Source organism: Coturnix japonica, chromosome 2 (assembly GCF_054131305.1).
Source record: "Coturnix japonica strain WE chromosome 2, WE-NBRP24, whole genome shotgun sequence".
Classification (NCBI taxonomy): domain Eukaryota; kingdom Metazoa; phylum Chordata; class Aves; order Galliformes; family Phasianidae; genus Coturnix; species Coturnix japonica.
Window position 1 is genome coordinate 42929576 of NC_140664.1, and position 26701 is coordinate 42956276.

The 26701-nt window shown below is 37.5% G+C and overlaps 1 protein-coding gene across 5 annotated transcripts in view; it reads left to right on the top strand.

Moving 5' to 3' along the window:
• The window catches only part of ROCK1 (Rho associated coiled-coil containing protein kinase 1), a 67893-nt gene that overhangs the window by 16971 nt on the left and 24221 nt on the right, over positions 1 to 26701 (top strand). For 4 of the 5 annotated variants that reach the window (XR_014943409.1, XM_015855292.3, XM_015855291.3 and 1 more), the window contains exons 2-12: positions 8399 to 8480; positions 12188 to 12288; positions 13117 to 13254; positions 14135 to 14310; positions 17022 to 17106; positions 18797 to 18941; positions 19234 to 19372; positions 19928 to 20019; positions 20250 to 20409; positions 22714 to 22780; positions 26022 to 26110. Coding sequence is in view for 4 of the 5 variants with exons in the window: in XM_015855292.3 (XP_015710778.3) it covers positions 8399 to 8480; positions 12188 to 12288; positions 13117 to 13254; positions 14135 to 14310; positions 17022 to 17106; positions 18797 to 18941; positions 19234 to 19372; positions 19928 to 20019; positions 20250 to 20409; positions 22714 to 22780; positions 26022 to 26110 (1274 nt within the window). In the remaining variant the exon portion in view is untranslated. Of the gene's footprint in view, positions 1 to 8398; positions 8481 to 12187; positions 12289 to 13116; positions 13255 to 14134; positions 14311 to 17021; positions 17107 to 18796; positions 18942 to 19233; positions 19373 to 19927; positions 20020 to 20249; positions 20410 to 22713; positions 24190 to 26021; positions 26111 to 26701 lie in introns of those variants that run through there. The other variant, XM_085539613.1, reaches the window with a different exon arrangement.

Here is a 26701-nt window from a genome sequence, read left to right on the forward strand (position 1 = left end):
ATATTGGTGAAGTCCTACTTCGAGCTTGCTATGATTTCTGTCTTTACTGGTGAATGCAAACATCCATACTGCTGAGAGCAGTCTCTGTTAGTGACTTGAAAATACACAGAAGTATCCAACGTATTTCAAAGATGCATTACTAGTGGAATTACCTATGTTATCATTTGTTTGTTCCGGGGGATTTTGATAAAGTGGGTGTCTTTGTCACTTCTTTTTTAGTTTCTTAAAGGAAGTGAATTGTAGGTCAGTTCTAAATTTTTAACATACTGGATTCCAGAATCTCAGAGCAGGTTTTTCTCAGAAGTGCTTTGGTTCAATATTAGTGGTGTGAATTCCCCCCAGATGTGAAAAGCTCAGTTTTGTTGCTGTCAGTAACAAGACCCTGTCCATTTTGAAGAATCTCAGTGCTTGGCAGTAGAATTAACTTGCCGCTATATAAAATCATGGAATCACAGAATGGCCTGAGTTGAAAAGGACCACAATAATCATCCAGTTTCAACCCCCTGCTATGTGCAGGGTCACCAACCACCAGACCAGGCTGCCCAGAGCCACATCCAGCCTGGCCTTGAATGCCTCCAGGGATGGGGCATCCACAGCCTCCTTGGGCAACCTGTTCCAGTGCGTCACCACCCTCTGTGTGAAAAACTTCCTCCTAAAAATAAGTAAAATAATCAATAATAAATTATAATAAATAATTATTATAAATAAAGACTCTAATTCTAGCTATTTACATCATGGAAAAAAGTGAATATAGAACAGCATTACCTTTCTGTACATGTAAATCTTTTGTTTTTACTGCAGCTGGAGTTTTTCTACTAGTTGATAGGTGAAAAAAGAGCCCATGGGCTTTGCGAGTGTTTGCATTATAAAGCTGAGTAACGATGCACCAATTCTTAAGTAGCGCTCTATCCGTGTTTAGTTGCATATTTCAAATATCTGCTTGACGTGTGATGGAATGTTTACTGCAGAACTGAAGCGAGAGCTTTGACAGGGGTCGTACAACTGCAGGAGCTTCCCAAAGCTGATGTTCTCAGGGAGCCGTGCTCAACTTCCCACCTTTTCTTGCAGTCTGTGGGTTGTGTGTGACACCAAAGGACACCATATAGTTTTACAGATTGAGCTTTTTTATAGTTTTACAGGTTGAGTGTCCAGGTGTGGAGCCCTCAGTACAAAAAAGACATGGAGCTGTTGGAAAGGGTCCAGAGGAGGGCCATGAAGATGATCAGGGGGCTGGAGCACCTCCCCTATGAGGACAGGCTGAGGGAATTGGGTTTGTTCAGCCTGGAGAAGAGAAGGTTGCGGGGTGACCTCATTGCAACCTTTCAGTACCTGAAGGGAACTTACACCCAGGAGGGGAGTAAACTCTTGGAAAGGGCTGACAATAGCAGGACTAGGGGAGATGGTTTTAAGTTGAAAGAGGGATGATTTAGGTTGGATGTTGGGGGGAAGTTCTTCACTAGGAGAGTGGTTAGGCCCTGGAACAGGCTGCCCAGGGAGGTTGTGGATGCCCCGTCCTTGGAGGTGTTCAAGACCAGGTTGGACGGGGCCCTGGGCAACCTGATCTAGTAAATGTGTATGTTTGGTGGCCCTGCCAGGCAGGGGGGTTGGAACTACATGATCCTTGAGGTCCCTTCCAACCCGGGCCATTTTGTGATTCTGTGGTCTTTCAGTTTCTAGAAAGTATTTTTAGCATAATTCTCTCATTACCTTCATTTTGGTATGCGTGGCTACTTTTCACCTCTTAATAGGAAAATTGTTTTGACTTATCGTAGAGTTTTAGGAAAGAAATTTCGTAATATGTTGAGCTAAAAGAGCTAAGGTTATTTTGTATATTAAATACCTTGTTACATTTCTTCTTATGGACTTGTTGGTACCCTGTTAGCTCTTGCGCTGTCCAGCTGGCTGGAGTTAGCTTCTGAAGGCTGGCTTCATGGATACCTGCCTGGAAATAGCTTGGAGAGGCAGACTGTGGTTTCCCAAGCAACAGATGCTGAGGGGGATGTTTCCTTTGCTATAAATGTCACTGTTTCATAGTGGTGTTGCACAGCTGCTTTCCCTTGGCTGAAGTCGTTTGTTACCTTTGGACTTTGAACTGACTTTGCACAGTTTATCTATCCATCTCTGATTTGTCAGTTGTGTTTACTGTTTAATTGAAGGACAGTTGTGTACCAGTGTTTCTGTCTGCAGTGTTTTTATCCATCCTACTTTTGCTTTCTGATGAGTCTTAGACTGTTGACTCTGTTATTCTGAATTGGTAACTGTGTGTGTGTTCAAATGGACTGTACAAGCAGAAGCATTAGGCCTGTGTGCTGCCTGTGGATGAGTGTCCTCTGAAGATAACTAAGAATACTGTAGACATCTCAGCTTTTGCTGATGTAATTTGCATGTGAGATTTAGCTCCCCCCCAAGTTACTTTACATTTGAGATGTGGGAGCAGGGTTTTGTGGTATTTCAGCAAACAGGCTGACTTGCATAACTCAAAAGGATGTGAGGTCACTTCCCTCCCAAGGTATTTCTGTGGCTGGTGTGGTTGCAGGGAGCTCCAGACCTGTGAAGAACTTCCATTGCTCAGTGCTGGAGCTGCTGTGCAGTGTTGGATCTGTGGTGGTGTGAATGCCAGTCAGACCTTTAACTACAATGTGCTTTAAGTGTATTTGTGATTAACACATTCAATGTAACAGCATAGAAACATTCAGTGTTACAGCATAGGAAGTTCTGCACGAATATGCACAAGAACTTCTTTACAGCGAGGGTGACGGAACGCTGGAACAGGCTGCCCAGGGAGGTGGTGGAGTCTCCTTCTCTGGAGATATTCAAGACCCGCCTGGACGCCTACCTGTGTGACGTGGTGTAGGGAGCCTGCTTTGGCAGGGGGGTTGGACTTGATGATCTCTAGAGGTCCCTTCCAACCCCTACGATTCTGTGATTCTGTGATTTGATTGGAAAGGACAGTTTTAAGAAGCTGTACTTATGCTTTATTTGATCCTAGTGTGAATTCAAATATGTGCTCCTGGTGATATATTGATGTGTGTATATATATATTCTTCATCTTCCTTGAAAACACTGTTCTCTTGTTTTATAGCTGTTCTCAAAGATATCAGATTAAATGGAATTAATTAAGGTGATCTATTGAAGTAGTAAAATACCAGCATACTAAATTGAAGCTTGTATTATATATAACTATATATATAATATATATATAACTATGCAGAATTGTGATACAGGTGAAACTTGCAGCTACATGTGGAGAAAATCTTAACAATGCTCTAACGAAGGCAATGACGATTAGTGCTTTCAATACCATCAACTTGAGGTTTCAAGATCTTATTACTGAGATTTTAAACCTTTCGTGAGTTAAACTCCTTACAGATTGGAAAAAAAAGTTTCTTTGTGAGGGGCTTAAATGAGTGAAAGCTCTGTGAGTGTTGCAAGATACAAAGAAGTAATGAGCTTTGTAATATTGTAGATGCCAGCAACAAGAAGGTGCCGTGAATCAAGTGCCTTGTACTCAAGCTCATGTCAGTTTGTATACTTTGCCTACTCTAACAGTGTAATGAAAATTCTTAAGTGAAGTGTCTTAACTCTGTGTACATTCACTTGTCTACTTTAAAGATGAAGTACTAAATTGCAGTTCCACGTTCTCTGGGCAGCAACGTAAACAAATACGATTAACTTAAAACTGTATAATCTTTTACATACTTAATTAAAGATGGATAAATGTAGTCCTATTGGCCTGAAAGTTGGCTTTCGAAGAATAATTTTGCCTGAAACTAGTAGGTTATAAAGGTCTGTATGAAAAATATATTAAAAAAAAAGAAGTGGAGAGGAAATAATGCTGGACGTGAGAGGAATGGAAAGCTTTGTGTCTTTCCTTACCAGTGGAGTTGGCAGTAGGATATTTCACAAATCAGAAAGAGAGCTCAAAGATGGCTCCAAGGATTTCTCTTAAGGGCTGAAGGAACATCAGGCATGCAGAGCTAAGCCCTGTAATAGGGTCTGCCTGCTTATGGTGGGGTATTAAGGATGTTTTGACATAATAACTCATTCCTAGTACTACTTCCATGCAAAGCAAAAGCATGGCTGTAGCCTTGAAAAAAAGAAGGAAGTTTCTGTGTTACAGACGACATGGGATCATTTAGGGTGCAAATGAACTCTGCAGCTTGTCTAGTCCAGCCTCCTATCTCAAGTTCTCAAGTGGAGTCAGCTGGAACAGGCTGCCTGAGATCATGCCCAGTTAGATTCCCAGGATCTCTGTGGGGATGTCGGGCAACCTGTTCCAGTATTTGACTGCACTTACAGGTGTGTTTAATTACTAATTTTTCATGTCTTCAGATGAAATTTCACGTTTTAATTCCAGGAAGTACCACTGTTGGTCTTTCTCTTTTTTATCCCCTTCTGTTTCATACACATGGATAAGATCCTCATGAGCCTTCGTATCAGTGATAGAACTAGAGGGAATGGTTTTAAGCTGTGCCAGGGGAGATTCAGGCTGGCCATTAGGAAGTATTACTTCTCATAAAGGGTAGTCAGGCATTGGAATGCACTGCCCAGGGAGGTGGTGGAGTCACCGACCATGGGAGTGTTCAAGAGACGTTTGGATGTTGTGTTGAGGAATATGATTTAGCCGGGAAGTATTGGTGATGGTTGGACTAGATAATCTTCTAGGTCTTTTCCAACCTTGATAATTCTTTGATTCTGTCATTTGTCTGTCTGTCCCTCTCAGCCTCACATGACAGTCTGTTAGTCATCCGTATGGTCTTTTTCTGGATTTGCTCTCTCTGGAGGGCCCCAGAACTGGGTTCAGCAGTGAAGGTTTGACCTCACTAGAGTGGTGGGCAGGGATCACCTCTCCTGTCCCGGTGGCAGTGCTGTGTATCACAGCCCAGGGTGCTAATGGCTGCCCTTGTAGCTGGTCAGCGCTCAGCATGTACCGGTAGCAGGAGCAGTTCCTCCCCAGGTGTGGGACTTGGCATGTGCCTGTACTGAAGTTCACCAGACTGCCAATTTATGCAGCCTTTCCAGGTCCCTATAACAATACAAAGATCTGATGATGCAATTAAAAGTAACATGTTTTTTTTTTAAGTTTGGCTGGAAGTTTAGCTACTACTTTTCGTGCAAGTTATGCAGGTAGGATATGGAAACTGACTTTTCATGCTACTGTCTCTACTGACAATTCAGCACAGACCATGTATGTACATTTTGTAACGTAGGACGTTACGAAAAATTACGATGGACCCACGAGGATAAAGTTGAGTCAGATTTGTTGGTTTAAAGTATGGGAGGAAGCTCTAGTACTATAGAAATAAACAGGAAAATAGTTACAATGCGGGAAACTAAAATATGGATGGTGAGAGTTGTTTGCTCTTAAGACTTACTGTGCTCACTCCAAAAAAGGAAAAGTAGCAAAGACTCTAAAACTGGATAACTGCCAGTCAGTCCAAGGAATGCAACTTTTGGATGCTGATAACTCTCACTAGGTTTCTTAGTCGTCTGAATGATAGATAAATAGTAAAATCAGCAGTTGTCTCAGTAGTGGATGTGGAACTGCTTAAGCCTTACTGCTGGAAACAAACACATTGGTAGGGAATCTTAATGAAAAGACATTCATAATACATATTAATGCATTGAAATCCAATTATGAATTATTGAATTATGAAATCCAAAGCTAATAAAGTATGTAATTAATAGGTCCCTGAGGTGATTAGTGAGTATGAGGAAACCAAACAACATTGACAAAGCTCTTCATTTCAGCTTTTTATCAAAAATAAGTTGCTCTCAGGTGGGGTTGTTTGTGGGTGAGTGAATAAATTGAGAGTTGGTGATCAGCTCACTCAACAGAGAGATCAGTAATGCAGTTTAACAGGCCTGTGGTATTTCTCAGAATCAAGTGATCGAAAGTAGTGAATAACGAGGGGATTTATGCTAAAAGGGTAGTGAAAATTCAAAGCAGAACAAGGAAAAAATCAGTATCTGTTGGTGCCTGGATGGTTAATAGTAGAAGGTGAAATTCAGCATGGGAGGATAAAGTCTGATCTTTGTTGAGTGTTGACCTGGATTTGGCTTATAGTATATAGTTTTTAGTTTATTTTAGTTATATAGTTTTTATATAGTTTTTCCCATTTATATGGTTTCAATACCATGAAAACATCTTGTTGATTTTAATAAACAGTGTCTGATTACTGTAATTGAAGAGGAGGAGATATGGCTCCCATAGGTCTTGAAGGAAAGATATTCCTTCCTGTCTGTATCAGGCAGGGGTCTGGTGGCACGTTGAGCAAGATGGAAACAGGAGAGCCGAGTTCTCTTTGCAGTTATCAGCAATAATGGTTGTGTCTTCTTTCACTTGACCTTGTTTCTCCCAACTCTTATCGCAGTAACTCTGTCATGTTTTCCTATCCCTGTGACCTGTGCCACTTTTGCTGGGCATTGCCTTCTCACTGGGTACTCCTCCCTGTTCCTTCTCCAGCAGTAGCATCTGAAGTAGCTGTTTCTTTTCTGGATGTTGTACAAGGGGGGATTACTCTTAAAGGGACTGTGGTGAGTGGGAAGCTGCTAGTCTGCAATACCTTTAGGTGTCCTTTGTGTGATTTGACATGAACCTGAGATCACCAAGTGGTTTGAATTAATCTTGCAAAGTTTATTTTCCTTAGGTGTTTAACTTGAGAGAGTTCACTCGAAGATCTGAAAGGAAATGTTTCCGTGGTTAACTCTGATTTTAACAACTCTGAAAGTTTGCTCTGGCTTGTTAAATATGAATTCCCCCCCTCATCTTGGCTTCAGAGCTTTATTATAAGGCACACATGCACCTGACAGACCAATGAAGCTGTGACCCTTTCTGTACTTAGCAGTATTTTTCTGGGTAAAGTTGTATTTTAATTTAGAATGAAAAAGTCATGATGAAAATTAAGATGGATGTTAAAATGTGTCAATATTTCTGTTAGTCTTAGCATCTTGTAGTCAGTTTTTATAAGTTTTCCTGGCCCAGAAGGAAACAAATGAAGCACATCAACACTCACGTGGTTTCTCTCTCTAAGAGAGCTGCTCTAAGGTCCCTTCCAACCCCCACGAGACTATGATACTATGATACTATGAAAAGGTAGAATTCTCTGGTGGTTTTCTTGGGTGTTTACTGTGTATCTTTGGAAAAGGTATCTTTTAGTAAGGTACAAAGTATTTCTCACCAAGTTGCGTTTGATTTAGCACTAATTTCCAGTCTGGTTGGAGTCCAAGTTGTTATCAACCTCCTACTCTCTTGTTTATACTTCTGATCCATTAGTATGTCTTCATTGTTGTTGTTTGCTTTCCTTTCTTGTCATCAGTATAACTTCAAAGCGATAGGCTTTTAATACACTCAAGATGCAAAAGCTGACTTTAAGTGCTGAGAAAATATTGTGGTAATTTCCTTGACTATGGTTTTCATTGTAATGCTTCTTAGATTTCCAGTTCAGCCGCTCTATGGAGACCTAACTTAAACTAGCGATGTTTCAATGAAATTAACAAAATAAAGAGCATCCAGCCCTTAAAGCAGTTCTGATTGGCCTTGTATTTTTAGTTCCTTACCCATGGTTTCGCATTCTATCATCATTTTACTGCTTGCTTTCATTACATCTTAGATATTTCTATCTCACTAAATTTAAAGTGAGGACTGCATGTTCTTCTAATACATATTCCTGTCAAGTAAGCTTTCAGAAAGCTTGTACTGTAACATTTCTTCAAGCAGAGTTACCTGAGGGATGTAACAATTAGGACTGATGGATCAACTTTTGGTTGTGTATTGCATGATTTCATAAAAGCAAACAGCAGTTGAAACCAGGTCTGATCAGGTCCGGACTGATCAGTTTGAAGACACCTGATCTACAAACTTACTCCAGCAAGTCAGTAGTAGGTGGTGTGGGCACATAGGTGGCAGCAGGACGTGTAAGTAGCAGTACTTTCCTTGCACACTTTGCTAGCACCCAGTGGCTTGTACTCCATGGCTTTCCTATCTATCTGCCTACTTGTCAGTGGGTTGTTACCTAGCTGATGAGCGCTACTTTTATAATTCACAACAGCCCCCTAGAATACTTGATTTCTTTCCATTAGATGCCGTATCTGTGGTTTTCAGCCAGTAACATTTTTGTTTAGTTTTCCTCTGAGGAGATGTAAACCACCGAAGCGTAATACATGCCTGTTGTAAAATTAAGACCGTAAACTTTAAGACAAAGTTTATGGCACTTAACAAGACCTTAAAAATATAGGATTTCTTCTTTCCTTCCTTCCTAAAAGTGTGAATAATTTTGTTTGTATGGAAAATTGATAAGAACAACCATTTTAATCTCATCTCTCCGACTACCAGAGTTTGTATTTTCCCAAACATTTAATTTTGCTTTTCTTTTTTTTTTCTCTTATTTTTCTGCAGGATGGATTAGATGCTTTGGTGTATGACTTGGATTTTCCTGCCTTAAGAAAAAACAAAAACATTGATAACTTCTTAAACAGGTGTAAGTATTTAATATTGTGGTTACTGACTAACTGGGACTAGAAATATCAACTGAAATAAAATAATTTGTTGCTGCATTTTGAAAGGCCATTAGAGATTTTTGGGTGCGAGGTGTTTTAAGAGTCATATTTGTTTGTTTCCCAGTCAATACTGATGCAGTTACTGGTAGAAATGTAATCCCCAGCAAATGAATGTTCAAGTTTACTAATGTAAATGATGCTGTATTCAGCGTTACAGAACCCTTAAAGAGAAAGGCCTGTCTCTTTGTTCCTGGCAACCTTTTGGATCCCTGTAGCTTGCTGTGTAATGTCATGTTCTGACGTACTTAAAACAATTAGCAGTAAAATGACGTAACATGTGCAGTGTCAAGAAATCATACTGAAGTGTTCACTGACAGACTGAAGAGTTTGCTTTAGATTATAAAAGGTCTCCTTTCTCTATCCAGTACTGCAGTTTAGAATTATTATTTGTTTTATATACACAATTGTTAGGTCACCATGGTAGCTTCCTTGATTTTTGAAGAAATTAGCAGGTACAAAATAATCTGTTTTATTATCTAGACAGTAAAAAGAATATGGGAAGAAAACGTGATAAAAGTTTTGTTGTTGGTTTTTTTTGTTATTATGCAACTGAAAGTTAGCACTGCCCTATTTCACCTTCTTGTTAATTCTGTTCCCTGCTGTTTTTTGTGTTTTTTTGTTTGCTTTTTTAAAAAGAATTTCAGAATTCACATACCTTCAGGTTAATTTTACTCTTACCATAGAATCACAAGGTTGGAAAGGACCTACAAGACCATCTAGTCCAGCCATCCTTCTTTCACCATTGCTACCACAAACCATTAACCCATATCTCGTAGATCCTCATCCAGACACCTCTTGAACACTAACAGAGGTGGTGACTCCACCACCTCCATGGGCAGCCATTCCAGTGCCTGACCACCCTCTAAGAGAAAAAATTTTTCCTTATGTCAATCTAAACCTCCCCTGGTACAACTTGTGGCCATTTCCTCAGGTCCTGTTTGTTGCCTGGGAGAAGAGGCCAAAGCCATCACAGCCTCCTTTAAGGAAGTTGTAGAGTGTGATAAGGTCTCCCCCGAGCCTCTTCCAGACTGAACAATCCCAGCTCCCTCAGCTGCTTCTCATAAGACTCATGCTGTAGACCCCTCACCCCTTAGGAAATCATATTATTTATCATATCGCTCTCTGTTTTTCCACAACAACAAGATATCCTTCTCAGTAATAATATTCTTAATGAATAATGTTGATTGTACTGATAAAAGTATTGCCTGATTTTTTTATCTAAAAACAAAATGAACAAAACCAAAAACTCACATCATTAAAGAGCAAAGTCTTTTACACTCTACCAAACAGATGAGTTCTTGAAATGATGGCAGAGGTGTTTGCTGATTCTAGACTTACTGCTGCCTGTGGATTGAATGGGCAAACCTTAGAATTAAATTAAGTTTTATTAGATTTTTTACAAGCTTAAACATTGTAATTACATGTTGTAATAAACTGTTTTTGTTGCAAATGCAAAGTAATTTCATTAAAAATAACCAAATTTTTGTCTTTGCTTCATTGAAATTGGTTTAAGTCACAATAATGAATTGGTGGATTTCATTTTATTCCCAATCTGTGCCAGTGTAAGCCCATTAGATATGGTCGGTGGCTCAGCGTGCATGTAAGCTGGTTGCTGGAGTGCCTGACATCTAATATTAAACTTCTCATGGTTCAAGCTATATTTGAATTTGTACGCATTGTTATACGCACATATTGTACACTCAGTTATTTGCAGAGAAGGTGTGGTGAAACTGCTGGAGAAAGGAGAAGTTCGAAAGGAAATTCTTATTTCAAAACATAATTTGAATGCAGTTTTTAAGAATAATGAAGTTGTCAGAAAGTTTCAGAAGATCTTCCCTTTTGCGCTTGGGGATGAGTGAAGGAAAGGAAAATGTTTGCTCACGGTCTGAGAATGTGTATCTTGTAGGTGTGAATTTTTCTGAGTAAAATGTAACCTGAAGGAATTTAAGGGTAGAGAACAGACCAAATTATTTTAGCTTCAGCCTGCTTTTGGATGTAATTTTGCTGTCATTGCTGGAATGTGAAAACAAGCTGTGCGCCTGTGAGCAGTGACCTTACAGGGAATGGTGAAATCTAGTTTGACTCAAAATTCTTAGTTAAATAAATAAACAAACTCCTTTATTTAATTTAAGACATGCAGGAACATTTTATTGATGAATAGAAACCCATTAAAAAATATCTTCTTGCAGTATTGGCTATCCAGACTGCTTACACCATTGTTGTACAGCTTCGTTCTGATCTTTTACATTACAAATAAAATCAGAGCTTGCTTATTTTATGGAGGACTTACTGTTAGGAGATGATTAGACAATAAGTTAACAGAGACTGGAAAATCATTGTCAAGGACTGGATGATGTTGGAGGCCTTTTCCAGCCTCAGTGCTTCTATGATTTTATAAGAATTGCTGCATTTCAGTTCTCTGCAGTCCTACCCATTTACTGCCATAGGTCAGTTTTTGCAGTGTGCAAACAAGGCAATGCATGTTATTTTAAATTACTGAATATTTTGATCCTTGTATGACATATTTTGTCAGAATTTGCAGTTTGAGCATATTTAGTTGAAATCAGCTGGGGGCGTGCTGCATTGTAAAGGGATGGCTCCACATTAGTGGTTTGATGGAGTATTTATTCAAACAAAACTGCGTTTGTTCCTGTAGAATAATAAAATGTTAATGAATTTTAATCACACATACGCCACTTTTGTTATAGATAATGGCTGGTGTATGCTGCAATCAAATGGAAGTTTTCTGTTGTCTGCCAAGTCTTATTTTTGTTAACATGACTATAGAATTGACATTTCTTTTTTCTCTTCCCTTGTACTTCTTTCCAAGGTTTGCTGTTAGGCCTACAATATTATTTCTGAATAGAAAATACTGTTGTATAACTTGTTTTATTAGAAGTATTTTAGTATCTGTTCCTTCTTTTTGGAAATACTGAAACTTGAAGCTTTTCCATGTAATCTCATGCCAGTGTTGACCCACATGGATTAAAATAGACCGTTTTAATCTTTGACCAAATTTGGAATTAGAGTATCTGCCCACTGGGAGTTGGTAAATGATCGTAGTTTATAGAATGACAGGTTTATATAAATAATTACCATGATTCCCACTGCGTGTTTTACATAAAAATCTGCTTTTTACAGTAAAAGGATTAATGAAAGTGCAGAATACTGAAAGGTTTTTTTAAAAATAGTTACTTTAAGTGTCTCTTATGTATTCTTAATAACATTTTCTCAGATGTATTGCATAGTTATCCAGAAATAGTCTTTTAAAAAGGATCTACTTACAAGCAAGATCATGCTGGATATGAGATTTTTGCATAGCTGCATTTTTTTTTGGTAATATAATTATTTAGAAAAAGATATTTAGGAAAAAAAAAAGCCAAATGAAGATGTTCAGTAACTTGATTGTACCATCAGTCTTGTATTATGTTTATGTCAGGTTTGGTTACTACAGTAATAAGAGTGAAGTCATGCATTCTGCAGGGGAGTTTCCAATAGGGAAATAGGTTAAAATCCAGATCCCCTCTTTGAGGAGTTTGTCTTTCAATAATGTTGAAAAATTAAAATAAGAGGTGAATGAGTTTAATCAATTTGATATAAATGAAATGCGAACTTTTCTTTCACGTAGATAAAGACACAGTAAATAAAATGAGAGATCTGCGGATGAAAGCTGAAGATTATGAAGTGGTGAAGGTGATCGGCAGGGGGGCGTTTGGGGAGGTTCAGCTGGTAAGTCCTGTCTCTGTACGTCAGATTGTACGAATCTTCTGTAGCATTTGCTGATACATCTGTTTCTGAATACAGAGTTCAGAAGATGAAGTCATATATTACATGTATACCTTATATTACTTACATAATATATATATGTATTATATTATACATTATATATTATATATGGAAATCTATTTCTTTTTATCCCATGGAAATGTTTTTGCAAATTACTGTGCTCTCAATCTGCACCTGTTTTGCACTATAAGTCATACTTCTATTAAGAAGTGGAATACATATTACTTGTAATTCACAAAATCAACTTTGCTGATGCATTTATGGATGCTCAAACAGTTCTTCACGACTCAATTTCTTCCAGTTCAGAGCCTGCACTGGGGTTTTGTGGAAGTTTCTCACAGGAGATGTGTGCTGCTGATGTTACATCAGCACCTAGACTTGTTTGTGCTGCTTTATTAATCTGAGAATTGGTGGTAGAAACCAGACATAAGCAGCAATTTTATATGTTTATTAATGATCTCTAAAAATGGTTATAGTCTTGGCAGTTTTTAAAAGGTGCCTCCACATGTCCTTTTAGAGATATTCACCTACAAGTCATAAAACATTTGTTTTGCCTGATGCTGTTGGCTAGTTCTGCAAGTATTTTAAGAGCAATGTCAGAAAGGGCTACCTAATTATTTTGTAGGTGTGCAATATGTAATTGTCTGTACAGCCATGACGAGTCTTAGGAAACCTATTAAATAGAATGAAGCAGGAAAAATATTCAATTATATTCTTCCCGTATTAATGTGGGAAACTAATGTATTTTGTATGTAACTCTTGTCGTCATAGGTAAGGCATAAATCGTCAAGAAGAGTCTATGCTATGAAACTTCTGAGCAAATTTGAGATGATAAAAAGATCAGATTCTGCGTTCTTCTGGGAAGAAAGGGATATTATGGCTTTTGCTAATAGTCCCTGGGTTGTTCAGGTACAGTGAGATTCCTATAAAAAATCTCATTTGTGTAGAACAGTTGTGTAATAGTGCTGCATGACTTGTATTTTCATGGTTTAGCTTCTTAAATTCCCTTTTTCTTGTTTGGAGAGTCATTGCTGCCTTTGAAATTAATATGGAGGGTGCATGAAGCTGTCATCATACGTTTGTGTGCGCATGTTAACACATTCGTTTAAACTGGTCTTACTCTTAAGCATGTAAATTCTTTTGTTAAGTTAGAATTAAACAAAATTAGTCAAGAGTGACCTAAAAATCTTACGAGTTTTACTGCAGTCAAACAGGTGACTACATCACTGTCTGTCTAGGAGTGATTGTCCAACAGAATGTTTTATGATTATCTGTGTTGAACAGAGCATTGACTACCGTAAGGGAATTACTACCTTTTTATATTTGTTTTAAATTGAGGTTCACTTTCTAAACAATGGATACACTGACAATAGAATAATAAATATTTAGTGATAACACAAATAGAATCGGGAAGATGTTTGCAGTACGGTAATTTCATGTTTACATATTTGTCAGTTGTCATTCCAGGGAGTAAGGAAGCATTATGTTCTATCATGCAATGAACTCTCTTTGAAATTATCTCAATATTTATTGCACCAAATTGTGATCTGGAAGCAGAACTTTACTGCTTTTGTAGTAATATAAAAGAGTGGAAAATCCAGCAGAAATTGACTTGAGATTAAGACCTTTTCAGAAGGTATAACGGATGTTGCAGAGCTGCTGCAGTAGTTGTAGCAATTCTGTTACTCTGTAAGTCCAGTGGCACAGGAATTCCGTGGTTTTCCAAGAAGCAAAAGATGAAAGATATCTGAAACATTCAGTGACTTGTTCTTTTATTTTCTTTTTACAGTTATTTTACGCATTCCAAGATGATCGTTACCTTTACATGGTCATGGAATACATGCCTGGTGGAGACCTTGTGAATTTAATGAGTAACTATGATGTTCCTGAGAAATGGGCCAGATTTTATACTGCTGAAGTTGTTCTTGCATTAGATGCAATTCACTCAATGGGCTTTATACACAGGTGAGAAAAAAAAGTATTGTTACACCGTGTTTTAATTCTGTCAGAATTTAATCATTTAAGATAGTTTTAAATTTGCTAATGAGGTGGTACAGTCAAAATAAAATTTTTCAGTTCCTCTGTTTGGAGAGTAATAAAATTGTCCCACTGTACCAGCAGACCTAACAGATGCAGACCTAAAGTGACATGAATAAATTGACCCCAGATTATTTCATTTAACTTGATTAGAATAAGTTGTTTTGAGAATTTGATAGAGGTAATATACATTATTAGTAATTAATAACTTTCAGCTCTGTGTTTAGAACCTCACCTGGCATCAGTGACCCATTCAACAAGAAACTGAACCAGGTTAGGAAAATCTCCCAGCCACCTATTTTCCTTATAAGAGGCCAGATGGAAAACAGGCAGAGTAAAAGGGACTTAGCTTAGTTCTGTGGGTGTAGTCACTTGTCAGATAGATTTGAGATGTTCTCTGTTGATGTTTGAACTTTGTCTGTTTATCTTTTAACTATATTAACTAGAAGCACAAGGATAACTTTATCAACAGAAAATACAGGAACAGCTTGAGAAGGACATGGTATATATTCTGCATTTGTAATTTGGTCAGATCAGCTTTCACACCTAAGTTTTTTGTTAAAAAAAAAAAAAAAAAGCAAAGCACAAAGCTATCAATCCATTGCTTAAAACAAGATCTAGATGGTACATCATTAATGTTCTTACTATACTACATTTAACGAATGGTCTGGCAGAACCACTTGTGCATGTGTATTTGCATTCCTTAGAAAGCAGACAATTGCAGTTGTCAGCAACACTACAAATCTCTTCCTGAAATTTTAGAATACTTTGAGGCTGACAGGTTTTGTTTTTTTTTAATTGAGGAGTGAATGGAAGCTCATGAAAATGAGGGCTGATGTAGCGACTGAGGATGTGGGAAGGGCTGAGGCTGCTTTTTTTACCTCAGCCTTCACTTGTAAGGTCTGCTCTCAGTCCCCTGTGCCAGGTGGCATAGTTTGGGGTACTGAAGCATTCATGTGACAGAGAAAGATGAAGCTGAGTCTCACTTAGGCAAATGGGGCGTATACAAGTCTAAGGCCAGCAGGATGCACCAAAGATTATGAAGAAGGAAGTGGTCAGTATCATGATACTGCTGTCTGGAGTCTCTCCCTGGAGAGGAGTGGAGAAGAGGATCAGAGGACTGCAGGCTGATCAGCCTGTTGGCAGTCTCTGGGAATAATATTGAATATATTATCAGGAAGCAGCTTCCAAGGACATGGACAAGCAGGTGACTGGGGGAAGCCTGCATGGATTTACCAAGGGTAAAACATGCCTTCTGACCTGTGGGCTTTTTGATGTAGCTGGAATGGAGATGTAGCTGGAATAGGTATACTAAAATATGGCCTCAAAGTGTTACGCTCAGTAGAATGAAGTCCCTCCAGTTCCTAGGGATTCCTCAGAAGGTTGATGAGGTCAACTCTTTCTGTTCACAATGTAAGTAGTGTTTTGATGAGGCTGAATGCACCAGTCTTCAGCTGCCCAGGGAGACTTGATATAGAAGGTAAAGCCAGGCTTGAAGTTGCACAGTGAAGGGGTTAGAGGCAACAATGATGGAAGTTGCAGCAATTGTAACGGAGTGCTTGCATAGGTTGCCCTGGAGGCTGTGAAATCTCCTCCTTGGATATCTTCAGAGACCAGCTGGGCACTCTGCGCTGGGTGTCCCTACTGGAACCAGGGTAGGGCCAAACTCAGCCAGTCTGTGATTCTGCAAATATTTAGTTATTTGTTAGAAAATATTTTGAGTATGGCCAATGGATGGAAGGGAGTCCTTTAGAGTTTGTGAAATCCCCATCCTTGAAAAAATTCAAAATTAGACTGTGTTCAACCCTGAATGTGACTTTCAAGTTTAATCTCATTTCCTTAGTTGTGTTTTAATCAGGCAGTTGGCCTAAGTGTCTTACAAAGACTCATCCCAACTAAAACTATTCCGTGTGTACTGATAGATTCCCACTGTATGCCCGAGTTGAGGTAATGCTGGAGTTTCATTGCACAGTAGTGGCCTGAGTTGTTGTTTTGAAGTCCCAGAAATGTACTTTCTTCTGAAACTCATATTATATTTTTGACTGATGGATGCTTCAGTATATTTAATACCGCAGACTTTGAACTTCACGTGTTAGTTTATGGAAACTTCCTTTCTTTAAGAGAATTGTCATGTCGTAAAGGGCATACAGCAATGCTCCTTTTAAGCCATAGAGAAATATTTGCTCACATTTATATATTTCAAAAAGTGACATACATTTGTTCCCTGAAAATAGAAGTGATGCAGGGGGAAAAAGCTGTGTTCCTCAAGGTCTGATTGAGGTGATGGGAATTTAATGATTTATTTTTTATGTAGCTGAACTGGATCTTAATGGAGATGGGCTTAAACAACTCAGTGTTTTGGGTCTTTTAATTATTTTATTTTATTTTGGAGCAAGAGTAACATCCAGGTTTGTTAAGTTCACTGACTTAAGGCTGTGTTCCTCCATTCAGTACCACTTCTTAAAACGCTCAGTTCCACAGTCTGCATGTAGGGCATGATACTTTAAGAAGGGAAAAATGGAGGAATTGGTTGTGCTTTCATGTTGTTTTACTTACTATGTTAGATGTAAAAATGGATGACTTCTATGGTTTTCATCAGTTAAATTGACCAATCAATGCAAATATTTTTCTCTTTTCAGAGATGTGAAGCCTGATAATATGCTGCTAGATAAAGCTGGTCATTTAAAACTAGCAGATTTTGGTACTTGTATGAAAATGAACAAGGTAGGCTTAAGTTTTTTAACTTTTCTTTTCTGTTTGTAAGAGGAAAGCTTATCTGAAAGTGAAAATAAAATAAACTGAAAATTTTTTAGATGAGAGATGTCCAAGATTCCCCTCTATTCCTGTTACTATTCTTTGTGCATCCCATTAAATTACAATATAGAATATGAAAATGGTTTTGGAAATAAGGACTGCATCAACTTTTTCAGACTATTAATTGTCTCTAGATCCCTCTGGACTATTTCTTTGAGGTTTTGTTATTGAAGTTAGTGTGAAAGAATTAGATTATTTCAAGATAGTTTGTCGGTGATGAAAGAATCAAAACTGATGTCTAAGCTGTTGAACCCTGATTATACTTGCTAGCATATGTTGACCTTGCAAAAAGGTGAATCTGAAAGTAACAGGTTGAAGAATATAGTGGAATTATTTATTTTTCAAAATAAAATTAAGAAGTCTTTCAAGTACTGTGAAACAAGTTTTTTCCCTACACAGATTTGGTTCGTTTGTCAACTTGCACATGTGCATTTGAAAAGCAACCTGAAAGAGATGGTACTTTATGAATAGAGTCTGTGTAACATATACATCATGTTCTCAGCTTATTCTAGGAGCTTTGAATAAATCAATTCATTTAGCTGTTTTGCTATAAGTAAAAGGCACCAGTAAAAACCAAATGCAGGTTATGTGCACACATGGAAAAAGCTGTCTTAAGTTACAACCAGTCCCCTCCAGTTGAGGAGCAGAGAGATAATTTGACTTGATTGTGACTTAATATAGATTTCTGGGGACTGATTTTGCCCTTAACAGCGGGAACTTTTGAAATACAGACAAATATCCTAGTGCTTAAGCTTTAAGTACCAAAAAGAAGTAAAAATATAAGAATTTGTGTATAAGTGTCACAGAAGTAAACTTGTGTCAGTCATGCTTTGCATTCTGTTCTGTACTAAACAATGCTAGCTGTGTGTTGAAAAGCACATGTAAAGTAGCTTTGTGAAAGAGAAACTGGTCTGTGTAGACAGGAGCTTGATACAGGTGCATTCCAGATTTATTGTGCATGCAACATTTGCTGTGTTATATTTCTTGTTTATATATTCCTGTACAAGTTTTTCTAGTGATCCATTTCTAGCAATACTAAAGTGTCACACTGGAAGTGTCTGAATACTGGAAATGGTTGTGTGACTTCTGCTTCAGTGTTCTAGTTGCCATTACCAGTGTGATTCCTCTGCTCTTCTGCCAGTCCTTTCTTAGCAGTGTGAGGAATGTAAAACATTCTTCTTATCTGTTACACAATTTGAAGTCTCTGCTTCATCTTTCAGGGCCTTATCTACATTGCAGTCTTCCAAGCATTAAGGATATTGGGTTGGAAGTGAAAAAGTTAATTTAGCTGGTCTTGACAGCAAAATCCCAAATGTTTGACTCTTAACACTAACAGAGGAGCTTTCTTTGTTTACCCTAAGTCCTGTCACTATGTAAGACATTCATACTTGCATGAGCAAGTAATCAAGTGCTTTGCTCTGGATTTAATAGTTTAGTGATTATAAATGTTTAAATACCCATTCAAATGTTCAAAGAAGAACATTTGTTAATGAAAGTTAATGTTGATTTATTGATGTTGTTTAGGCTGCATAAACTCTTGAAAATGGCTTGCAGTTTGGGCTCTTACATTTGGGCCTGGCTATTTTCTTTCTTTTTGTAGGAAGGTATGGTACGATGTGATACAGCTGTAGGAACACCAGACTATATCTCTCCTGAAGTACTGAAGTCCCAGGGTGGTGACGGTTACTATGGACGAGAATGTGACTGGTGGTCAGTTGGAGTTTTTTTGTATGAAATGCTTGTAGGTGAGTAGAAGGATAACAAAAAAGAGTTTTACTACTTAACTGTACTCTTAAGTTAAAATGCCACTGTTGCTTTAACTGTTTAAATTATTTCTTTCCTGCCATAAGTTGTGATTTACTTATTGAGACATTCGTGAGGCTTATTTTGGAAATTAATCTGGCACAGTTCTCAAACATTCGTCATTGTCTGTTGTTCAGTTAGTTGCTTACGTGTATTGTGTATGTAATTCAGATGCAATGCATCAGATCCACAATATTGATCTGTTTCTTAATGTTTGTCTTGTTGCTTTTTCAGGTGACACACCTTTTTATGCAGATTCTTTGGTTGGAACATACAGTAAGATTATGAACCACAAGAACTCCCTTACCTTCCCTGACGACAATGAGATCTCTAAAGAGGCAAAAAACCTTATTTGTGCCTTTTTAACTGATAGGTGAGATTTAAACATTAATCAAAATGGAAGTAGGCTTTCATTAAGAAAGATTATCATGTTGAAGGAACGTATGTGTGTATCTGTATAATGTGTTGGTGTGTGCACCCTCTGGATGAAATGTGGGTGTTAGGTTTTTTAGTGTTGTGGGTACACTCCGATTGTACCCACACTACTTACTCATATAAGTATAACCTTTGCTTGAGACCTGGTGCTGCAATGGAAGGGGACTAATGCATTTGCTGAGCTGCATGGGATGCAAGCAACAGCACGGACTCCTTGACAGCTGTCTAGCCAGTCCGTGCTGATGGAAACAGTAGCAGCAGGAGTTCTTGTAGACAATATTTGAAACCAGATTTTGTTCTGAAACGTACCTGTGCTGTTGCTGTAGTTATTTTCATATCTAAAAGCTTTGAGGTATGTCTGTTTCTTGCCTTGGTGTGAGAGGTAATTATTTTCACTTCATTGCTACATGTGCTGTAGAGTGAATCTTTTTTCTTTTGGAATGATTTATTATGATACATAATAATGTATGCTGAAAAAAACACCTCTTTCCAGGGAAGTGAGACTGGGACGAAATGGCGTAGAAGAAATTAAACGGCATCTTTTCTTCAAAGATGATCAGTGGGCTTGGGAGACTCTCAGAGACAGTAAGTATAATGCTTTGCTCAGACACTGGGATCTGGCTTAGTAATGTATCATGTTAGCAAAACAACTGCCATATTTCTTTTCAGTGGAATTTAGTCTTACTCTGTAGCAAGGAATCAGGTTTCTTAGACACCAAAGAGACATTCCTCCTAAATTCTTAAATTACTTGACTTGACTGTTACTTGACTGATAAATTCATTATTAAAGTATAATTATTCCTCTTTTTTCTTAGCTGTAGCACCAGTTGTGCCCGACTTAAGTAGTGACATAGACACTAGTAATTTTGATGACATCGATGAAGACAAAGGAGAGGAAGAAACATTTCCCATTCCAAAAGCATTTGTGGGCAACCAGCTTCCTTTTGTTGGATTTACATATTACAGCAACCGTCGGTATGTACAAACAAGCAATCCAGTGATGTATTCTCTAGTCAACGCTCCTGTCTTAACTCTTACCAGCATATAAATACAAGCCAAACAGATGCTTACTAATGAGTCGGAATCTTAGTAAATTACACTCTGACACTTTAATAGGCAATATTTCTAGTCATTGGTATCTTAAAATATCACACTGACTTTGTGAATGTCTTGTTCTCTGTTAAGGATATTACGTAGTGCTGCGGCAGAAGCCGAGCAAGAATAATCATTAGCTGTGGTTGCTACAAGGCAGAGCTGCCTGCAAGGCAGTGAAATATCCGGGTAGTCATGAATCAGGGATATGAATGTCACTTTTGTGTAAAAGTTCCTAAGTTTTATACAAGGATTGCACACTTTGCATCATTTTGGAGTCTTGTGAGAAATTAAAACCTGTCTTAACTTCTCTGTGGGTCGGTAGAAGTAAAATATTTTTCTTTTCCCTGTTGCCCGTTATATGGTTTTTCTTTTTTAAACCACTCGACTACAGTCTGAGATTGTAATGTTTCTGTTTTTGCTGTTCCTTACAAAACTTTAAATGACATCAGTTGAAATTATGTTGATTCATATTTTAACATTCATTATTGTTGTAGGCACTGCAGATAGCTAAATCTATATTCAAAAAACCTTTTAACTTTCTTACTTTGAAAGCTGCTTTTTATTGTTGTGGGTGTCAGTCACACTTAAAATGGACTAAGTCTTCTAGTAGAACGTGTCAGAAAAATGTGACTATTAGTTTTAATAGCATTTCAAGATAGGAAAGCTTTAAGGGAAAATAAATCTTATTCAGCCTTGGATAGAAGAGGAAGCGCTTTTCCAAGTTTGCGGTGAAATTCTTTACATCTCAGCAATGAGTTGGATTTTTCTATATAGTAAAAACAAGCTTTGCAGACAGTTTGTGTGAGTTCAACAGTCCAATAATTTTACCTATTGTTTTCACTTTGACAGTTTTGAAAGGTCTGAAATGATCGTTCCTAGCTGCTAAGCCTGTAATCCTAATTTTAATTCCCTTTTTATATTGCAAGTACATTAAATTACATCTTTATTGCATGCTTCTTCCACTTCCCTGTTTTTTGTTTTTTTTATTATTTCACATATGCTTAGAGTTAAAAGAAATGGGGATATAAGATGATGGGACTTACATCACTAGAGGAAGTCATATGGTATTTAGTAAAAAATACTTTCTACAGCTGTAATCTCATGATTCCAAACTAAAATTTCTTCATTACTGAACTTCACTTGTAGCACAGATTTTGGAATACTGGTTGAGAACAGTTTACAGCACTTTGTAGCTTTTGGCTTCTCTTCTGGATTGAGGTTATTTCCACTCTTCTGTGGTGCTGTGACTGCTTTAGTATGATATTTTTGCTGCTCAGTAGCCCTGGTGTGCAAATTATGATAGCTTCCTGAACTTGAGACAGTCAGTCTCTTTTTGAAGGGAACTATCATGTTTTCTCTTTGTCATTTGTTTCTCTGTAAGCAGTCTTGATGTTTAATTTGACTGGTTTGCATATGCCTTTGATATTTTGGAGAGGTTTTGATTCATGTGAAACGAAAGAGGATGTATCCATCTTCCTGTGTTCATGTGCTGGAGATTTCTTCCTCTCATAATCTGATATAGTTAAGAACCCTTCATGTATCTCTACAGCACTTATCAGGCCATGAATGTTACACCCAGTACTGAAGTAATTATCTGACAGTCACTTGTCCTTATTTACCTGAATTTTTAGAATCACAACAAATAGACTTCTGTGGTATTTTTAGAGAAGAGTTCTGTGAGATTGCACTCCAGAACAGCTTTGCGTGTGGAACTTCTAATGACTTGGTTGGAAGTTATGCGCACACGATCTCTGCAGTTTGCTTCATTACTACTTGTTTCATAAGTGCAGGAATAAATATTTATGGGATGCAAGCCAGAGAGAGCATTGTAACCATGGAAAGCAAAGATTTTTTTAATAGTTATTTTAAAAAGAGTGGTTGTATTAATAGTTGGCAGAAATCCTTCTTTCAAGAGATCTTCTGCTGCAAGTTTCTTTTTCCTACTTGAAGCCAGTTTTTACAATTAATTGTGTGTGGGGCTTTTTATGTTTATTTTTTGCTCAATTAAATGTGCTTAAATCTTGAAGTATGGCAAACAATGTGATTATGTTATTATTTGGATATCCAGATTCTGAGACAAAAATAAAATAAAATTGGAAAGTACTATTTTTAGTGTGATTATATTCCGTGTTTCCGTTTTCCATTTAAACAATTCTTAAAATAACTTCTAAAATGTTGTTGCAGGTATTTATCTGTCTCTGCAGAAAATTCCAACGATAACAGAACAGGCTCCAGTATGGATAAAAGCGTGGTATGTCTCCCTGGTTTTAAGCTTTGTTGTATCCCAGAGAGTCCGTTGCATGTATGAGTATAAAGTGATTTCTAAATGGATCGTACTGTTTTAGTTCTTTGAGATAGAGGAGAGCACTACATGGCATTGAACTGTGCTTGTTTAATTTGTTGGAAAAACTGAATTTCAGTCCTTCCTGAAACATTAACTGTTACGAATGGGAATAAAATGGTTGAAACTGCATAATCTTCTTGTGAAATAAGATTTGCTCATTTTGTCTATTGAAATATTGAAGTGTTTGTGCAGTAGTTTTAGGATGCGGTATCTATCCCAGCTGGCTTTATGGGGATCATCTAGACGTGACTGTGATAGGAAGTTTGAGCTTTCCAGCAGCCCACTGTTGTAACGCTGAAGCTTCCTGTGGGAGATGGCAGATGAAGTAGCAGTGCGGGAGTTCTCTTTTTCAAAGAACATCTCCAGGCTTGGTTGTTGTGCTCCATCTCAAGGATGCCCCACAAGCTTTTGTAAAAGTAGCCAAATAATAAGTAAAAGTAGCCAAATAAAAGTAGCCAAAAGAGCTTCCTAAACATCTTGGTTACCAGGATATCAGGTTACCAGGAAGGTAAGCTGATATCTTAGGAGCAAGGCATGTATTAATTCTATATAAGTTTTGGTGTCAAGTAAACTATTCTATGTGATATTTTTCAGGTTGTTGGTTTTTTTTCCAGTATGAATTGCTGACTAAAATGACGATTGACTCTAAATAACAATTTTTGGCTTTGATTTACTTTGTTAGTGCTTTGTTCTATTACGATTTCCATTTGGAGTCAAGGAGAAGCACGTTCTCTTTGATGAGATGATGTTCCTGTGTTCCTGCATGTTCCCTTTTCTCTTGTAATATACATAAGTGTTTTAATGATATATGGTATTACCTCCTAACAATTTGTAAAGGGCAGTGGAACTAGTAGTTTATTTTATTGGAATAAGTGAATTCATTAAGCACTAAACTGTTTCGATTTCTTTACATATGCTTTTATCTTCCATAAGTTTTCCTTTTCTCATCAGCATGTAAGTGTTAGTGTGGCAAAATTAAAAACAGAGCTAGACTCACACATATTAGTAGATACTTAAAGATCTGCTCTGAGCTTGGGCTGACTTTAAAGATAGTTGCTAAATGGACTTTGCAGACTTAGTGGTGTGACACCTCTTTTTAGCTAAAGATTACTAGAACACTGTCTGAACTGCCAGGGCTATTGCAGTATCTTGTGATTTTAACAGTTCTGGGAGGGCAAGCTCTGGAAGGTTATGGATGATAGTGAGGTCTAAATGAATGTTAATCTTTACTACGGGGTATTTTTATCCTATGGTTTTCTCTCAGCTGTTTTTCCTTTCATTACATGCTGCAATGAAAACGGTAATGTTAACACATGGTTAGCAAAATAATTTCTTCTGGAAATATAACACAATGTAAACTATCTGTATTTGTGGTATAGTACTGAGGATTTTCTCTGAGGGACTGAATGCCAGAAATTTCAGGAGTGTAAAGTCTCACAAAATCAGACCATGAAGTCAGAGAAAAGTGGAGTTGAATATCCTTCAGCTGAATTTCAAACCTCTTTAAGGTCTGATTATTTACTTTCATTTAGTGCTACCCTAATCTTCTGTGAGTGGTTCAGGAGGTATTAGGGAGATGGACAGATATTTTTGCACTGGATCTTCAGTTTTCTTCATTGCTCAGGGGCCAAAAGCAGATGCAAAATGCTTTGGTGGTTTAAAAAATAAATAAAATGCATCAACTTCAGGGGGATTCTTCTGGTGGGTAGAGGTAAATACATAGAGCATAGTGGTGAATATATAAAATATGTGGTTTCTGGTTAGTCCCTTGTTGCCATATCTATGTTCCTCTGAAAACTGAAGCTTCAGAGCATGGATGGAAGAAAAATAAGGAAATGAGAAAGGACGTCTGGTTCTTGGGAGCACTCAAGTGGGCTCCTGTTTTTTTCCTACTGAAACAGAAAGGAATAAAGATTGAAAGTAGGAATTAAGAGCAACATTTGCCTGGAAGTAGACAAAAACAATCTCAGCTGTAGCTTTCTCATTTAATATGGTTAAAGCATGCTGTGTCTCCAGTTTAGGACCGAATAGAGGACTGTCCTTTTTGAGGACATTTACTATTGCAATGAAACAAGAATGAAGGGAGTGTTTCTCTTTATGGTCTTAATGTGCAGTTTTAGATTTTCCAGGTGTATTTTGAGGGGAAAAAGTGTAAGAGGTGGACATCAGAGGAACTGTTCTGTTGCTCCTTTTTCTGGGATGATTGTGCAAAAAGGAATTGGCCAATTATCAGGTTTCTTAAAGGCAGAAGAAGAAATAAGACAGCCAAGTGTCCAAACTGCTTTCATGTGTTGCTTTGAAGAGAATCTAGATAAGGACTGTAGTTTTTCTCCGTGCTGTTCAAAAAGGCTGAGAGAAATGTGGGCAAGCTAAATAAGGCTGAGATCCCTACGAGATCAGTGGAAAAGTTTAGAGTGAATCAGCACAGATTTGACTAAATGAGCTTCCTCGAAGCTGAAAAACCATCTTGTTAATTGAGGATTTTGCCGATGTTGGAGTGAAATTATTATGCACAGACATCCAGGAGAAAGCAAATATTTTGAGACTGCGTGGAAAGAATGAATTGAAGAATTAGTTTTGCAGGCAAACAGTAAATGCAAATTACCGTTCTGTATTAACATATGAAGTTTGTTACTCTTTTCAAACCTTGGAACAAGGTTATCTGTAAAAACAAAAACTCCTGAGTTAATAATTAAGAGCAATTCCCCCCACTGCTAATAACTGATTGGCCTGATTCTGCTTCCTGACTGAGAACTGAAGATGCATTGCAAAGTATATGTAGTAGGTTATGCTAGAAAAAAGAAATGGAGGTTAACAAAATACTTGTGATTCTGAAAATACTGAAAACAAGGCATACTTGACCTAGCTTTGTACCATGAAGTTTGGTGGAACTATATACAGCCCTAAAATTTTACTGGTGTGCAAATGATAACTTGTAACTAACTTAGGTTTTTCGGAGGAAAGTCATTGGGGGGTGTAAATGAGCTTAAAAACATAGTGTTTAATTCAAAGTGAGTCAGCCGTGATAGCTTTATGTATCATTACTCTGTATGTAAGTATGTACATTAGCTCTGAATGTACTGAAATTCCTTCTTGAAGTTTTTGAATTTAATGCGTGTTCTTTCTTGTACAAATATATACATTTAAGATGGAAAATATGCAGAAGATGATCTATGATTTGGAAGAACAGCTACATAATGAAATGCAGCTGAAAGATGAAATGGAGCAAAAGTGCAGGTGAGACTGTGAATTTGATTTCTTTTTGTAATTTTAATGTATCTAACACTTCAATTCTGTATTACCACCTTAAGGATTACCAGAATAACATTATTGTGCCGTGTTTCTACAAGAGAGTTCCAGGCACAGTTTTAATCGTTCCAAAACAACATTTGAATGGTTTTCTTGAATATAGTGTGAAGGAAATCCTTTGTTTTCCTTGACATTCATTTAAAACATTTTCAGAACACTCGTATGTTAACCCAGTTCTTCTGAATTGAGATGATTTATGGAATGAAGAAAAAAGTTTCTTTTCCTTTTGAAGTCCTTTCCTGAAGGCCTGAAAGCCAGAAATGCTACACTATGTGTTGAATATAGGAAGAATTAGTGCTTGAGATTTAGGTCCAAAGTCTTTAGCTGTATGAGCTACTTAAATAGAAACTGATAACCAAAATGGTCCTGTGTGAATCTATGCTGTGTGTCTTTGTCTCTTACTTAAACACCACTTCACTGTTGATTTGTTCTGATTGATTTATATAAGTAGGACATATGTTGCTTGAAGTATATTCAGTAACTGCAGTAGTTCCTGCAGCTACTGAAGTTTTCAGAGCA